Here is a 17162-nt window from a genome sequence, read left to right as displayed (position 1 = left end):
GTGTCAGGGCTGTGGGTGTCTGGACTGTCCGCAGCAGGTCCAGCATTTCTCATGTTCAGCCTTCCCCCTTTTCCAGCCTCTGATAATAACAGCTCCATTTTTGACTCCCTGATATGGAGCAGGCACTGTGATAGGCAGTTGACACTTTCTACCTATGCTGATTCTCATAACAACCTCTGTGGGGCAGGGGCAGTTATTCCCATTTTACAGATGAGGAAACTGAGGCTTAGGAACTGCTGGGTGTCAGAACTGGACTAAAAACCTTGGTCTTTGGATTCCATGTCCTGAGCTCTTCCTATATATCCCATCCTCCCACTGCCTGAAAGGGGGCTTGACCACCCATGTGATAGGGGGCCCATTACCTCCAAAATATTTTTCTTTTGGGGGCAAAATATATTTCCCTACTGTGCACTGAATAAATGTGTGGAATATCTTTTCCTGGAGGGACAATGCTATGCATGTCAAAGAGGTGTAGAGGGAGGGGGACAGAATTCCAAGCGGACTGAAGGTCTGAGAGTCACACTGAGGCGGGAGTGACCCTCTGAGGCCTCCTGGGCTTTACCCAGGGAGCCCAGTGGGGTCTGTTGGGGAGGGGCAGGGGCCAACCTGCTGTCTCCTGCCTGAGGCCCACCTTCATTTCCTCGAAGTTTCCCTCCACCATCACTTAATTTTTAACCAGCACTTCTTGATTTTCATGATTCCAGTTAATTCAGGAACACAGACACGAGGTATCAGAACGATCAGGAGCTTGATCCTTGTTTTCTCTGCAACAGTCATCCCTCCAAACATCTCCCTTTCCACCTTCAAGTCCAGTTTCAAGCAAGAGGGGGTGATGGTGGACATCATTGCACTCCCCCTCAGAAGGCCTGTTCTCTTCCTCCTCTGAACATCCCTCTTCTGAAGGGCAGGAATTCAGGGCCGCAGCAGCCTTTTAACTCTTTGTTCTGAGATGGTGGACGGTTGAGGGGAGGATAAGTTTGGGGGCTTGAATGCTCTGTGTTCTAAAAAAGATCTGTCTTCTTTGGACCAGCCCTGGCCTAACACGGCAGGTGTGGGACTCACTGGGCTCCTCCGAGCGGTCAGTGACCCCAGTGCCTGCACCCCATCTCGGCCTCCTCTGGGACCTCAGAAAGTGCAGACAGCGAGGTTGAGGCTGGTGAAAGGATTGCCGGGTCTGCTGTCCCCACAGGACAAGAAGACACACACCTCCAGGAATCCCAAACAGATTTTTAAACAAATTTTTTGGCTTGCAAATGCATTGTAACATATTCTTTCTTTTCACATTTTTATTGTACCAACAACATTAAAACAATAATAACAGAAAGAAAGAAATAATACCACCTTCCCTCCCACCAGTTCCAGCAAGTCAGCTGTTTCCCACATTCCCCACCATCTCTTTCTCGTATACAGTTTTTCCCAGCAAAGGCTTTGTCTTCCTGATTCTATTTGGCTTAGGAGACCAAGAAAATGGGCTGTGTTCCCTGAGCTCCTCCAGAGGATGGAGAAGGAGGGAGGAGGGGGTGGGAGACCTGTCTGGGATGCAGTGTCTGGACAGAGAACTCACTGTGGTTGGTGGTCAGGGGCGACTTCCTGCCGGGTGAGTGGAGGGAGCATTACTGTCAGGAGTGGGTCTGGCTTCCAGCCCTGTCTCTGCCAGGAATTTGCCTTGTGACCTTGAGCAAGGACCTGCACCCTTTCCAAGCTTCAGCTTCCTTGTCTATTAATGAGAAAAGTATCTCTGATTAGCAATTCCCAAAGTGGGTTCCATGGGCTGGCAATAGGTTTGGCTAGAGTAAAGAGGGGTGGGGAAGGGGGTTGTATGCTCTAGTGTGTTGGGAATACCAGATTAAAGAAATGCAACAATTTTTTTATTGCACTACTTTCTAGAGCCTTAAACATGTGGCTCCTAATCTTATGTTTTCCTCTGATAGCTGGACTTGTAACCTCAGAGGCCCTTCCAAACTTGAGGTTATCTGTCTCATTGTCATCATCTTAACATGCCCTGTGTATTGGGTGCTTGATATGTCCCAGATGCCACACTAGTGCATCACACAGCTTGGCTCACTAAATCCTCATAACAGGCCTATATTTTATAAATAAGGAAAGAGAGGCACAAAGAGGTCATGTGACTCATCTGAGGTCACACAAGAAGCTCAGACCCAGGACGCCCCTTCCTGGGGTCCCTGACACCACAGTGCTGGCTACGACCTGATCTCACCATGGAGGCTGTTTCCTGCCCCTGATACGTGGCTGCCCCCAGGTACCCAAGTAAAATTCTGCGCTTGAGGAGTCAGATGCCATCAAGGTGCCTGATCCCTGTACAAGTCCATGGAGAGAAAGGGATGGCCCCGGGGTTCCTTGAGCTTCTGGGAGAGGCTCCCCATCCTGTGCCCCTCTGTGAGTGGCTGACTGGCCCTTGACTGTGTCACATATCTACCAGGAGCTCAAGAGCACCGACATGAAGTACCGGAACCGTGTGCGTAGCCGGATCAGCAACCTCAAGGACCCCAGGAACCCCGGCCTGAGGAGGAACGTGCTCAGCGGGGCCATCTCCGCGGGGCTCATTGCCAAGATGACAGCAGAGGTGAAGGCGGGTGCCGGGACCTCTGCCTGGTGGGGTGGGAGCCTAACCCCCTCCAGCTTCGTCCTTGTCTGAGAGGAAATGACTTATGACTCAGCGGTGATAAGCCAGGGGCTTTTCCAGCCAGACCGTCTCAGACTCCCAGTTCCCTCCAGGCTTCTGGGTCATCAGAGCAGTGAGCACAGCTAATACGGGTTAAGCACTTTAGACTATTGGCCAATTATGTCTTCTTACCAACCTAGGTAGAAATGTCTATTATCCCCATTTTAAAGATGAGGATACTGAGGCTCAAAGGAGTTAACTGACTTAGTCATGCGTATAACTACAAAATGTTGAAGCTGGGAGGCAAGCTGTCTGGCCCCAGACCACCCACACTTCACAGCTTTATTACGTACCTGCCTCCCTCGTTCAGGCCTATCCCCATTACCCGGCTTTGGGCCCAAGCCAGAATAGGAGGCCCTGTCTCCGTGGAGCACAGGCCAAGGCGGGCAGACAGACGTATTTACCAGTGTGCATAACGCAGAGGCAGCAAGTGCCGAGACAGAGGCACCATGGAACTTCAGGAGGGAGGGAGTGACTTCCCTTGAAGGGGTCAGCAAGGGAAGGGAAAGGGAGCAAGCCTGTTTGAGGAAGTATAGTGCGGTGGTTGGAAGACCAGGGGCTGTGCCAAACCACGTGAGTTTGAGTTCTGCCTCTGCCACTTAGCCGTGTGAACTCAGACAAGCCACTTGGCCTCTCTGTGCTTCAGTTTTCTCATCTGTACAACAGGAATACTAATAATAGCTATCTCGTGAAGGATTGGATGAGTTAATATATGTGAAGTGTTTAGAAGGTTAAAACATATAAAGCTGTCCCCACAATTAGTATAGGAAAGGTTCATTCACTGACCATTTCGTGTAACCCTCAGCACCATGCTATGAAAGAGGAAATATTATTCCTATTTTATGGATGAGAAAACCGGGTCAACACACAACTATTAACAGATGAGAATTTGAACCCAGGTCTGCTTATTCAGAGCCCACTTAGAAACACCTTTTGCACACCCTCCCTCAGATGAGTGGGACTCTGAGCTAATGAAGGGGCTTCCCTGCAAGCACGTGGAGGTTGCCCTGCTAAGGCACTAGTAAATCAAAGGGGCCCAGAAGAGGGCAAGGGAAAATGCACTGGGCTCCTAGAGCCTGGGTGTGCCTCAGGCCTCTGGGAACCCTCTGAAACTGTTGGCAAGGGTGTGTCTCTGTGTGATTGTGGTATGTGTGTTGTGCATGCATAGTGTGTGTGTGATGTGTGCAGTGTGTTTGGGGTGTGTGTGTGATATGTGCAGTGTGTTTGGTGTGTGTGTGTGTGTATGATGTGTGGAGTGTGTTTGGGCTGTGTGTGTGTATGTGATGTGTGGTGTGTTTGGTGTGTGTGTGTATGATAAGTGGAATGTGTTTGGTGTGTGTGTGTGTAATGTGTGGAGTGTGTGTGTATCTGATGTGTGGAGTGTGTTTGAGGTGTGTTGTATGTGATGTGTGGAGTGTGTTTGTGTGTGTGTGTGTCTGATGTGTGGAGTGTGTTTGGGGTGTGTGTGTGGAGTGTGTTTGAAGTGTGTTGTGTGTGATGTGTGGAGTGTGTCTGGAGTGTGTGTGTATGATGTGTGGAGTGTGTTTGGGGTGTGTGTGTGTGTGATGTGTGGAGTGGTGTGTGTGTGTGTTTGGTGTCTGTGCGTGATGTATGGAGTGTGTTTGGGGTGTGTGTGTGCATGATGTGTGGAGTGTGCTTGGTGTGTGTGTGTATGATGTGTGGAGTGTGTTTGGGGTGTGTGTGTGATGTGGAGTGCATTTGGGGTATCTGTGTGCGATGTGTGGAGTGTGTTTGGGGTGTGTGTGTATGATATGTGGAGTGTGGTGTGTGTTTGTAATGTGTAGAGTGTGTTTGGGGTGTGTGTGATATGTGGAATGTGTTTGGGGTGTGTGTGTGTGACGTGTGTAGTGTTTTTGGGGTGTGTGTGTGTATGATGTGTGGAGTGTTTGGTGTGTGTGTGTATCTGATGTGTAGAGTGTGTTTGCAGTGTGTGTGTGGATTGTGTTTGAGGTGTGTTGTGTGTGATGTGTGGAGTGTGTTTGTGGTGTGTGTGTGGAGTGTGAAGTGTGTTGTGTGTGATATGGAGTGTGTTTGGGGTATCTGTGTGTGATGTGTGGAGTGTGGTTGGGGTGTGTGTGTGTAATCTGTAGAGTGTGTTTGGGGTGTGTGTGATGTGTGGAGTGTGTTTGGGGTGTGTGTGTATGATGTGTGGAGTGTGTTGGGGGTGTGTGTGTGTAATCTGTAGAGTGTGTTTGGGGTGTGTGTGATGTGTGGAATGTGTTTGGTGTGTGTGTGACGTGTGTAGTGTTTTTGGGGTGTGTGTGTATGACGTGTGGAGTGTTTGGTGTGTGTGTGTGTGTGTGTAATGTGTGGAGTGTGTTTGTGTATCTGATGTGTGGAGTGTGTTTGCAGTATGTGTGTGGAGTGTGTTTGAGGTGTGTTGTGTGTGATGTGTGGAGTGTGTTTGGTGTGTGTGTTATGCGTGGAGTGTGTTTTGGGTGTGTGTGTGTGATGTGTCTAGTGTGTTTGGGGAATGTGTGTGTGATGTGTGAAGTGTGGGGTGTGTGTATGATGTGTTGTGTGTGATGTGTGGAGTGTGTTTGGGGTGTGTGTGTGTGATGTATGGAGGGTGTTTGGTGTGTGTGTGTGTGTTGTGTGGAGTGTGTTTGGTGTGTGTGTGATGTGTGGACTGGTGTGTGTGTGTGTTCGGTGTCTGTGTGTGATGTGTGGAGTGTGTTTGGGGTGTGTGTGTGTGTGTGGAGTGTGTTTGGGGTGTGTGTGTGTGTGGAATGTGTTTGGGGTGTGTGTGTGTGTGGAGTGTGTTTGGGGTGTGTGTGTGATGTGGAGTGTGTTTGGGGTATCTGTGTGTGTGATGTGTGGAGTGTGTTTGGGGTGTGTCTGTATGATATGTGGAGTGTGTTTGGTGTGTGTGTGTGTGTGTAATGTGTTTGGTGTGTGTGTGTGTGATGTGTAGTGTTTTTCGGGTGTGTGTGTGTGATGTGTGGAGTGTGTTTGGTGTGTGTGTGATGTGTGGAGTGTGTTTGGGGTGTGTGTGTGATGTGTCTAGTGTGTTTGGGGAGTGTGTGTGTGATGTGTGGAGTGTATTTGTGTTTGTGTTTGTGTGTGTGTGATGTGTGGAGTGTGTTTGGGGTGTGTGTGTCTGTGTGTGATGTGTGGAGTGTGTTTGGGGTGTGTGATGTGTGGAGTGGTGTGTGTGTGTGTTTGGTGTCTGTGTGTGATGTATGGAGTGTGTTTGGGGGTGTGTGTGTGTGTATGATGTGTGGAGTGTGCTTGGGGTATGTGTGATGTGGAGTGTGTTTGCGGTATCTGTGTGTGTGATGTGTGGAGTGTGGTTGGGGTGTGTGTGTGTAATGTGTAGAGTGTGTTTGGGGGTGTGTGTGATGTGTAGTGTTTTTGGGGTGTGTGTGTGTGATGTGTGGAGTGTTTGGTGTGTGTGTATGTGATGTGTGGAGTGTGTTTGTGTGTATCTGATGTGTGGAGTGTGTTTGGTGTGTGTGTGATGTGTGGAGTGTGTTTGGGGTGTGTGTGTGATGTGTCTAGTGTGTTTGGGGAGTGTGTGTGTGATGTGTGGAGTGTGTTTGTGTTTGTGTTTGTGTGTGTGTGATGTGTGGAGTGTGTTTGTGGTGTGTGTGTCTGATGTGTGGAGTGTGTTTGTGGTGTGTGTGTGGAGTGTGTTTGAAGTGTGTTGTGTGTGATGTGTGGAGTGTGTTTGGGATGTGTGTGTAATGTGTAGAGTGTGTTTGGGTGTGTGTGTGATGTGTGGAATGTGTTTGGTGTGTGTGTGTGTGACGTGTGTAGTGTTTTTGGGGTGTGTATGTGTGATGTGTGGAGTGTTTGGTGTGTGTGTGTGGAATGTGTGGAATGTGTTTGCAGTATGTGTGGAGTGTGTTTGGTGTATGTGTTATGCGTGGAGTGTGTTTGGGGTGTGTGTGTGTGTGATGTGTCTAGTGTGTTTGGGGAATGTGTGTGTGATGTGTGGAGTGTGGGGTGTGTGTATGATGTGTGGAGTGTGTTTGGGGTGTGTGTGGAGTGTGAAGTGTGTTGTGTGTGATGTGTGGAGTGTGTTTGGGGTGTGTGTGTGTGATGTGTGGAGTGTGTTTGGGGTGTGTGTGTGTGATGTATGGAGGGTGTTTGGTGTGTGTGTGTGTGTTGTGTGGAGTGTGTTTGGTGTGTGTGTGATGTGTGGACTGGTGTGTGTGTGTGTTCGGTGTCTGTGTGTGATGTGTGGAGTGTGTTTGGGGTGTGTGTGTGTGTGTGTGGAGTGTGTTTGGGGTGTGTGTGTGTGTGGAGTGTGTTTGGGGTGTGTGTGTGTGTGGAGTGTGTTTGGGGTGTGTGTGTGATGTGGAGTGTGTTTGGGGTATCTGTGTGTGTGATGTGTGGAGTGTGTTTGGGGTGTGTGTGTGTAATGTGTAGAGTGTGTTTGGGGTGTGTGTGATGTGTGGAATGTGTTTGGTGTGTGTGTGTGTGACGTGTGTAGTGTTCTTGGGATGTGTGTGTATGATGTGTGGAGTGTTTGGTGTGTGTGTGTGTGTGTAATGTGTGGAGTGTGTTTGGGGTGTGTGTTTGGTGTCTGATGTATGGAGTGTGTTTGGGGTGTGTGTGTGTGTGTAATGTGTGGAGTGTGTTTGGGGTGTGTGTGTGATGTGTGGAGTGTGTTTGGCGTGTGTGTGTTTGGTGTCTGTGTGTGATGTATGGAGTGTGTTTGGGGTGTGTGTGTGTGTGATTTGTGGAGTGTGTTTGGTGTCCATGTATGTGATGTGTGGAGTGTGTTTGGGGTGTGTGTGTTTGGTGTCTGTGTGTGATGTATGGAGTGTGTTTGGGGTGTGTGTGTGTAATGTGTGGAGTGTGTTTGGGGTGTGTGTGTGTGTAATGTGTGGAGTGTGTTTGGGGTGTGTGTGTGTGATGTGTGGAGTGTGTTTGGGGTGTGTGTGTCTGGTGTCTGTGTGTGATGCATGGAGTGTGTTTGGGCTGTGTGTGTGATGTGTGGAGTGTGTTTGGGGTGTGTGTGTTTGGTGTCTGTGTGTGATGTATGGAGTGTGTTTGGGGTGTATGTGCGTGATGTGTGGATTGTGTTTGGTGTCTGTGTGATGTGTGGATTGTGTTTGGTGCCTGTGTGATGTGTGGAGTGTGTTTGGGGTGTGTGTGTGTGATGTGTGGAGTGTGTTTGGGGTGTGTGTGTGTGATGTGTGGATTGTGTTTGGGGTGTGTGTGTGTAATGTGTGGAGTGTGTTTGGTGTCTGTGTGATGTGTGGAGTGTGTTTGGGGTGTGTCTGTATGGAGTGTGTTTGGGGTGTATGTGTGTGATGTGTGGAGTGTGTTTGAGGTGTGTGTGTGTGATGTGTGGATTGTGTTTGGTGTCTGTGTGATGTGTGGATTGTGTTTGGTGTCTGTGTGATGTGTGGATTGTGTTTGGTGCCTGTGTGATGTGTGGAGTGTGTTTGGGGTGTGTGTGTGTGATGTGTGGAGTGTGTTTGGGGGGTGTGTGTGTGATGTGTGGATTGTGTTTGGGGTGTGTGTGTGTAATGTGTGGAGTGTGTTTGGTGTCTGTGTGATGTGTGGAGTGTGTTTGGGGTGTGTGTGTTTGGTGTCTGTGTGTGATGTGTGGAGTGTGTTTGAGGTGTGTGTGTGTGATGTGTGGATTGTGTTTGGTGTGTGTGTGATGTGTGGATTGTGTTTGGTGTCTGTGTGATGTGTGGAGTGTGTTTGGTGTCTGTGTGATGTGTGGAGTGTGTTTGGTGTCTGTGTGATGTGTGGAGTGTGTTTTGGGTGTGTCTGTATGGAGTGTGTTTGGGGTGTATGTGTGTGATGTGTGGAGTGTGTTTGGGGTGTGTGTGTAATGTGTGGAGTGTGTTTGGTGTGTGTGTGATGTAGCGTTCTGACGAGAGGGTTCACTGCTTTCCTCAAATGCCCAAAACAGGAGCGAGCTCAGGCTTTAGGATAAAGTGGGGAACTTGGCGCAACAAGGTTGTCTTTCTGCTTAATTTAAAATAACCGATCTTTCCCGGCAAATAGCAGCACATGTCCAGGGTCATGAACTGCAGCTCGGCTTTACAATGCATTCTTCTTCCTTACAAAGTGAAGCTCTGCCTTTTACAGAAGCCTGGCCTCATGTTTCCTTCTGGCTTCGCCTTGTGTGTGTGCCTTGTGGGGATGCTGGCAGGAGACTGTCTTGCAGGCAATTCCAGAGATACTGGAAAACCAGGAGAACCTAAAGCAAGATGTAGACACAGGTTTGAGCCAAACCCAGCAAGTTCCCAGAAGATGGGATGGAGCAGAGCTGGGCCTTGGGATTAGGACAAAGACAGACCCCAGAAGCCCCAGCAAAGGAACTGGCCAAGCCAGACACGTAGGTAAAGTCTGGCCCCAAAGGACTATTCACTAGAACAGGGGAAGAGAATCAGGTGATCAACCCAGGCCCAAGAAGAGACTGACCAGGCCAGGGGAGCAAGCCAGGAACTTGCCCGGCCCTCCACAGGGAGCCAGGGCCAGCCGCCAAGGAGGCAGCACCCCGCTGGCAATCCAGGCAACAGCTGCCAGAAGCCCTTCACCCCGGGGCCATCTGTTGCTCCAGGCAGGAAGTTTCTATAAGAAATATAAGAACATTTTTGCTCTGATAAGAAAAATAACAGCTTGGCATCAGGCTACCTGCTGTGTGGTGGCTTAGAGGACAGGGAGCTCCCACCAGGGGAAGAGCCTGGGACAGCGGATGCCCCTGTGGATGGACGTCCCTCTGTGTATCCTGCAGCCCCCTAACGCCCTTTTGTGTCTCTTTCTTTGTTCCCCTGATGCCCTCATTCTTCCTTCTCTTTTCCCTCTTAGACAAATCAAACAACGGAGTTGATCCTGACATAGCTATTCAAGCTGTTGAGTGGACCTACTGTCAGCCCCACAAGGAGAGGCATTTTGTCTGTTCACTGTTCACTCAGCATTGAGACCAGTGCCTGGCATGTCATAGTGCTCCACAAATATTTACCGAATTCACACTGGGGCCCCCCTCTAACAGTGTCACAGGAGGACCAATGTCATCTCCTACCCTTATTTCCTTCATTTTCTACCTTACTTTCCGTATTACCGTATTTACTCCATCTGTCTTTGATTCTGTCTTCTTCTAGATGAGGTAGGCAGAGATAGGTAAATGGATTGGTGAGTGTATGGATAGATTTTTTTCTGTTGTCCATTTCTTAGCTGGCACACATGACCCTCTTTCCGCAGTCAGTCCCCTAGCCAGGTCTTCCACAGTCCTCACCATCCTTCCCCAAACATCTGATCTTTTTGTGTTTACTGTTTTCTTCTAGAATGTGCCATCTGTTTGGGGAACTCCTGCTTATCTTTCAGGACTGGTTAAGGTGTTAGCTTCTTTAATGAGCCTCCACTGCCCCCAGGCAGTTAGCCACCATTTTCCAGGCTTTTCCCTGTGCTGTTTATTGCTTAGCTTTGGTAACTCATAGGCTATCTTGCAATCTTGTGTAAATGCTTGACTACTGTCCCCGACTGGCATGGCCTCAGGACAGGAACCACATCCTCATACCTGAACCCTGAGGGTTTGGAGGCAGTGCTCAGGTTGGAACCAGCTCCTACCAGCTCAAGAGAGGATGAAGTGTAGCTCTTCCCAATGCATTCAGCTATACCACATTAGTGACTTGAAACATGGACACTGTCCATGCCCTACAGCCAAAGCCGGTTTACCTGCACATGAATGCAGTTAAAGGCATTCAATAAACCAACATCCAATACATTTTGAGTAAACAAATGCATTATGCTGTGGATATCCCCCCAAATTAAAGTCAGCTACTTTTTGCTTATATGGCCCTGGGTTGACTTTCCTATATGTCCCTGCCCTTGTTTAGGACCTAGTCCTTGAATTTAACACAGTAGGGCTTAAACATTTGTAGGCCCCAGAATAACTTGGGGGCCCTAGTAAAACCACATATTCCTGGGCCTGCCCTTAGAGTTTCGGATTCATAAGAATCTGCATTTTATAAAGAGGCCCAAGTGGTTATAATGAAGTAGTCAACACACTAATATCATTTGACTTCTGTGACAACTCTGTTCTCTGTGGTTTACGGAGTCAGGATAGATAGCGGCAATGGAAATGCTTAGCCAGTACCAAGGCCTCATTTTAACTTTAGCTTCAGCCGTCTTCCTTCCCCCAAACCAACCTTAACTGGAGCTCTCTCTGGTTTGAGTGTCCAAGTGTCCATCTCCACCCTCCTCCTGCAGAGATTTAAGCAGAGTCAAATGGCCAGCAAGATGGCTGGAGAAAGAAGGGAGCTGGACAATGCAAACACTGAATGTCTTCAGTGGGCTGATGGGAGACTGGAGACTCTGTTCCGTAGACACTTAAAGAAAAAGGTGTTCTGTGATACATTCCCAGGTGATCAGTTAGTTGTGTGAATCCAGGAGTTTCAGGTTCCACTTGGGTGGGGGTAGCAGCAACGAGCCGTGGGTAGTTGAGAGCAAGGGTCCCACAGGCAGAATGGACTGGGCAGTGATCACAGGTTGGACAGGCACTGGGTGAAGTCCAAACTTGAAAGATATGGAGAACATCCCAGATCAGGTGGTCAGTGGTCAACTCAGCTCCTCAGGAAGGGTCAGGCAGTTAGCCGAGGGCCTGGCAGGCAGGGCAAGCACCAGATCTGAGGAAAGGTACAGAAGAGTGGTGATCCTGGAGTGGAAACTGCTTCTGCTCTCCTGCACACAACACACCCTGCTGCCCACTCAGAGCCCCCAGGTTTGCCCTTCCACCCAAAGGTGGAATGGAAACTCTGTTTTGTGTCCTTTTTCCAACTGGGGCAGAGCCAAGAGTCCAGGCCTCCCCCCAGCTCCTTGGGCTCAATCCAGCATGTTCCCCCCCTCCTCTGTTTAGGCTCTCTAGAAACTGAGTATGGGGCAGGGCCCCTGGGGCTCCCAGGCCCTGAAGGGCAGAATCCTCTCTCTCCAGGAAATGGCCAGTGATGAACTAAGGGAACTGAGGAATGCCATGACCCAGGAGGCTATCCGTGAGCACCAGATGGCCAAGACAGGTGGCACCACCACTGACCTCTTCCAATGCGGCAAATGCAAGAAGAAGAACTGTACCTATAACCAGGTATGGTGGGGGTGGAGGTGTGGCAGAAGAGGCTGCAGGGGACATAGAGGTAGAGAACTAGAGAGCTTAGGAAGAGCCAGGGTGGGTGCATGGTTCGGGGAAAGGCTAACATTCCAGGCTGCAGAGAGAAGGGCGAGTCTTGGTATATTAGCGTGATGCACCTGTGGCTTCTAGAAAATGTTCTCCTATATGTAGAACCACCCAGATCTGTGTCTATAAGGTTTGGCCGGAATGTTCTGGCCTGCCCTGAAGCTTAAATAAGAGGAATCAGACTCACAGAGCACAAAACTTCTGCAGTCACAGATGGTTGGAAGGGAACTTAGCAATATAAATCTTGGCTCCCTCATTTTCCACACTGGGAAACTGAGGCCCAGACAGAAGTCAAGCCTTGCAGCTTTCCTCAAGATTGCAAACATGGTCAGTGCCAGAGATAGTAATAAGCCCAGATTCAGAGGCAGATCCTAGATCCAGACCGAACTGCTTGCAACACAGCTAACTCTTGTCAGTAAAGCCTAAGGGATTTAGCTCTGAGACCTAAGGGTGAAGACTATTACTCTACCGTGGGGAGTCATGGAAAGCTGTGGAGGCCCCTTCTCTGAAAGATTTAAAACATGACAACCACCTTCTATTTCTGGGTTGCATGTAGTATGCCCCTGAGGCACCAATATGCTTGGATTGTAATTGGCACCTAATCATTCTAGATCATTCTATTCATTCCTCTACCTGCTCAGCAAGCAAGATTTATCGATAGCACCTTGCCCATGGGGATCTGTGGTTACAGCAGAAATACAGCCAGCCTGGCCATTCAGGAGTCCCTTGGAGAATTCTGATTCAGGATTTGGAGATGTCTGTGTGAGCTAGTGCTGTCTTTCAAGCATGTTTCTTGTGGAGTGCTGTGCTTTCTGTGCATGGCCTCCCACGAAAGTGAATTGCCCTTTAACAAAGATTTATCTGCACAAAGAAACCCCACTGTTAGTCTTCTTCAGGTGGCATCGCTGTCCAGTGTCAAAGCTGTGCTAAGCTGTGTCCTACTAGCCAACTACTGGGCTCACTCATAGCCGGGGGACTACGTCCCACCCCAGAGACCTCTAGCTGACATCATTCATAGCTGAATGTCAGCAAAGTAACAACTTGCTGCATGTCATGGTCATCCCGGATTGGCTGTAGAAAGTTAGAACAGCAATTGGAATCTGGAAATGCCAGGGATTTGCTGTGCGAAACTTGGCTCCCACACCTGACTTGTTCAGTTAAGGGATGAGAAACTAGAAAACAGGCCGTTAATTAATCCCAATGATCTTCCAATCCCTTTCCCTCTCTGGGCCTCAATTCTTCCATCTGTAAACTAAGGAATTAACTCAGTGATCTCCAAGGGTGCATCCCGCACACCCAAGTTCTGCTCAGTGAATCACATCCGATACGGTGTGTTCAGAGATGAGTCAGGGAATACTTCCTGTTGGAGATGAGTCTTGAGGCAAGAAAAGAGAGATCAGTTCAGGGGCATTAACCACAAGGGAGAACGTGCAGAGGCCAGGTTGAGCCAGAAATAACGGAAATGAGCTGATGGATGTGCGAGGAGAGGAAAGGATACACTGCAGAGTTCTCAGTGGTGAGGGAATTGCCAAAGTGGGGTGGGAATAACGGTGCCAAGCTCCGGGATTCAGACCTACTCCTAGTTAGTGGGAGCTGAGGCAGGTCCCAGAGCAGGAGAGTCACTTCATGAGTGGTCCCCTGTTTCTCTCAGGTGCAGACACGCAGTGCTGATGAGCCCATGACCACCTTTGTCTTATGCAATGAATGTGGCAATCGCTGGAAGGTCTGTATGTCTACATCTTTCTCCCTCCCCTGGCATCCACAGATGCTGCCCCACATAAGGAGTAGTTACCCACAGCCAAGAAGGGGCCTTGTGTGTGGGATGCTTACCAGCCTGCAGACAGCAGGTCTGCAGAGCTAGAGAGAGGGTGGGTTGTTGTCGGGGAGGTGGGGTGCCGGAGAACCTGTGCATGTTTTCATTTTGGAAGATACCCAGTCAGGTGGAGGGGCAGCCCACATGTTATCACAGGATGGGCAAGTCTGTCATCTGAGCGCAGATGGAATCAGCCTCCCGAGATCCACGGAGGGGAAGAAAAACAATAGCACTCTGCCTTTGGACCACACCTCTTTGCAGAGTGCTTTCACAGATGGTATTTCCTTTGAAGCTGGCCACAACATGAGAGAAAGCCTGAGCCCTGTTAGAGGGGGGTTGTCCCCAAAGGCTCCCAAGTCATCCTCCCCTCCTAAGGCAGCTCTGGTAAACCCTTACATTACGCAGGACTCTAACCCAGGCTGCTCCAGCTCCTGCAAGGGGAGAGGTTTGTTTTAAGGCATGAGAGCCAAGCAAGGACTCCTCCCAGAGTGCTCCTTCCTACCCTGTCTTCTGAAAGGACTGTGTAGTCATGTGATTAATGTCGATTTCTAGTACCATCTGACTGCATGTGCCCTATGGGACATCTGGGCCACCAGGGCTGCAGGTCCTCCAAAATGTATAAGGTACTTAGAAAGGAGCCCAAGACTTGGGCATGGGGCTAGGGGTCGGGAGCCCTGGTTTTAGGTTCCCTTCTCTGCCCTACCTGCTGTGTGACCCTGAGCATGTCACTCAATTCCCTGAGCAAAAGGGTGATAACGCCTTTTTCCCAGTATTGACGTGAAGATTATTACGTACGCACACACACTTCGCAGACATCTACAGAAATGTTCCTTGTAACATCACTCTCACCTTCAGACAAGGAGATTGAGCTACTGCAACACTTAGCGAGCGTGAAGTCACCCAGCTGGGAGCCTGAAGACAATGCTCCCAATTCCCAACCGGTTGAGTTTTCTACGACCTTTCTAAGGGCCTCAGTAGCCTTGGCGCCTCATTAGAACTGCCATGTTTTTAAGGTAAAAGTCAGATGACCACGTATTTTCCCTTTATTCACTTATTGAGCACTTTAGGGATGGGGCCAGTGTACTGGCCTAGTGGTGTAGAGCATGGGCTTCGGCATCAGGTTCTAATTCTACCTTGATCACTTAACAAAATGACTTTGCTAAGTGATCTGAACTCTCTAGACCTGGATTTCTTCATCTACAAAATGGGGTGTTCACATCTGCTGTTTTGAAGATTAGAGGAGGTAATACACATAAAGCATTAACAGGGCCTCTGATAGCTCACATGGTACCTTTGTTAAATTAGAAAAAGGTGTCCCTACCTGCAGGTAGACACAGCCTTGCACAAGGGTACAGAACTTAGCAAAGAAAGCAGGGGCTGAGTTTCAGCCCCAGCTGGCCCCTGTGCCCAGGCTTACCTTTTTTGTATTAAGATATCGTTGATATATAATCTTATGAAGATTTCACATGAGCAACATTGTGGTTTCAACATTCATCCATATTATCAAGTTACCGCACCCTCCCCACTGCAGTCACTGTCCATCAGCGGAGTAAGATACTATAGAGTCATTACTCGTCTTCTCTGTGCTGTACTGCCTTCCTCGTGACCTACCTATATTATGTGTGTTAATTATAATGCCTCTTGATCCCCTTCTCCCTCTCTCCCCACCCACCCTCCCCAACCCTTTCCGTTTGGTAACCGCTAGTCCCTTTTGGAGTCTTTGAGTGTGCTGCTGTTTTGTTCCTTCCGTTTTGCTTTGTTGTTATACTCCAGAAATGAATGAAATCATTTGGTACTTGTCTTTCTCCGCCTGGCTTATTTCACTGAGCATAATTCCTTCTGGCTCTAATCATATTGTTGGTAATGGTAGGATTTGTTTTCTTCTTAAGGGGGAATAGTATTCCATTGTGTCTATGTACCACATCTTCTTTTTTTATTTTTTATTAAGGTATCATTGATATACACTCTTATGAAGGTTTCACATGAAAAACAATGTGGTTACTAAATTCACCCATATTATCAAGTCCCCCCCATACCCCATTGCAGTCACTGTCCATCAGTGTACAAGATGCCACAGAGTCACTAACCGTCTTCTCTGTCCTACACTGTCTTCCCCATGATCCCCTCCACACCATGTGTACTAATCATAATACCCCTCAATCCCCTTCTCCCTCCCTCCCCACCTGCCCTCCCCCACCCCTCCTCTTTGGTAACCACTAGTCCCTTCTTGGAATCTGTGAGTCCGCTGCTGTTTTTTTCCTTAAGTTTTGCTTCATTGTTATACTCCACAAATGAGGGAAATCATTTAGTATTTGTCTTTTTCTGCCTGACTTATTTCACTGAGCATTATACCCTCCAGCTCCATCCATGTTGTTGCAAATGATAGGATTTGTTTCTTTCTTAATGGCTGAATAGTATTCCATTATGTATATGTACTACATCTTCCTTATCCATTCATCTACTGATGGACACTTGGGTTGCTTCCATTTATTGGCTATTGTAAATAGTGCTGCGATAAACATAGGGGTGCATATGTCTTTTTAAATCTGATAAATTGTTTTCTTTGGGTAAATTCCTAGGAGTGGAATTCCTGAGTCAAATGGTATTTCTATTTTTAGTTTTTTGAGGAACCTCCATATTGCTTTCCACAATGGTTGAACTAGTTTACATTCCCATCAGCAGTGTAGGAGGGTTTCTCTTTCTCCTCATTCTTGCCAGCATTTGTTGTTCCTAGTCTTTTCAGTGTTGGCCATCCTTACTGGTGTGAGGTGATATCTCATTGTGGTTTTAATTTGCATTTCTCTGATGATTAGTGATGTGGAGCATCTTTTCATGTGCCCGTTGGCCATCTGAATTTCTTCTTTGGAGATTTGCCTGTTCATATCCTCCACCCATTTTTTAATCAGGTTATTTGTTTTTTGGGTGTTGAGGCATGTGAGTTCTTTATATATTTTGGATGTTAACCCCTTGTCGGACATTCATTTACAAATATATTCTCCCATACTGTAGGATGCCTTTTTGTTCTGCTGATGGTGTCCTTTGCTGTACAGAAGCTTTTTAGCTTGATGTAGTCCCATGTGTTCATTTTTGCTTTTGTTTCTCTTGCCCAAGGAGATGTGTTCAGGAAAAAGTTGCCCATGTTTATATTCAGGAGATTTTTGCCTATGTCTTCTTCTAAGAGATGATTTCATGACTTAGAACCAGGTCTTTGATCCATTTTGAGTTTACTTTTGTGTATGGGGTTAGACAATAATCCAGTTTCATTCTCTTGCATGTAGCTGTCCAGTTTTGCCAACACCAACTGTTGAAGAGGCTGTCATTTCCCCATTGTATATCCATGGCTCCTTTATCATATATTAATTGACCATATATGCTTGGGTTTATATCTGGGCTCTCTAGTCTACTCCATTGGTCTAAGGGTCCCACATCTTCTTTATCCATTCATCTACTGATGGACACTTAGGTCGCTTCCATATCTTGACTATTGTAAATAGTGCTGCGATAAA

At 48.1% G+C, this 17162-nt stretch overlaps 1 protein-coding gene across 2 annotated transcripts in view; it reads left to right on the top strand.

The window, feature by feature from the left end:
• The window catches only part of TCEA3 (transcription elongation factor A3), a 42010-nt gene that overhangs the window by 22690 nt on the left and 2158 nt on the right, over nt 1-17162 (top strand). For both annotated transcript variants that reach the window (XM_057499837.1, XM_057499838.1), the window contains exons 8-10: nt 2435-2584; nt 11607-11753; nt 13495-13566. In XM_057499837.1, coding sequence (XP_057355820.1) covers nt 2435-2584; nt 11607-11753; nt 13495-13566 — 369 coding nt within the window. The remainder of the gene's footprint in view (nt 1-2434; nt 2585-11606; nt 11754-13494; nt 13567-17162) is intronic.

This window comes from Manis pentadactyla, chromosome 4 (genome assembly GCF_030020395.1).
Source record: "Manis pentadactyla isolate mManPen7 chromosome 4, mManPen7.hap1, whole genome shotgun sequence".
Classification (NCBI taxonomy): Eukaryota; Metazoa; Chordata; class Mammalia; order Pholidota; family Manidae; genus Manis; species Manis pentadactyla.
This window is presented reverse-complemented; position numbering and strand designations above follow the sequence as displayed.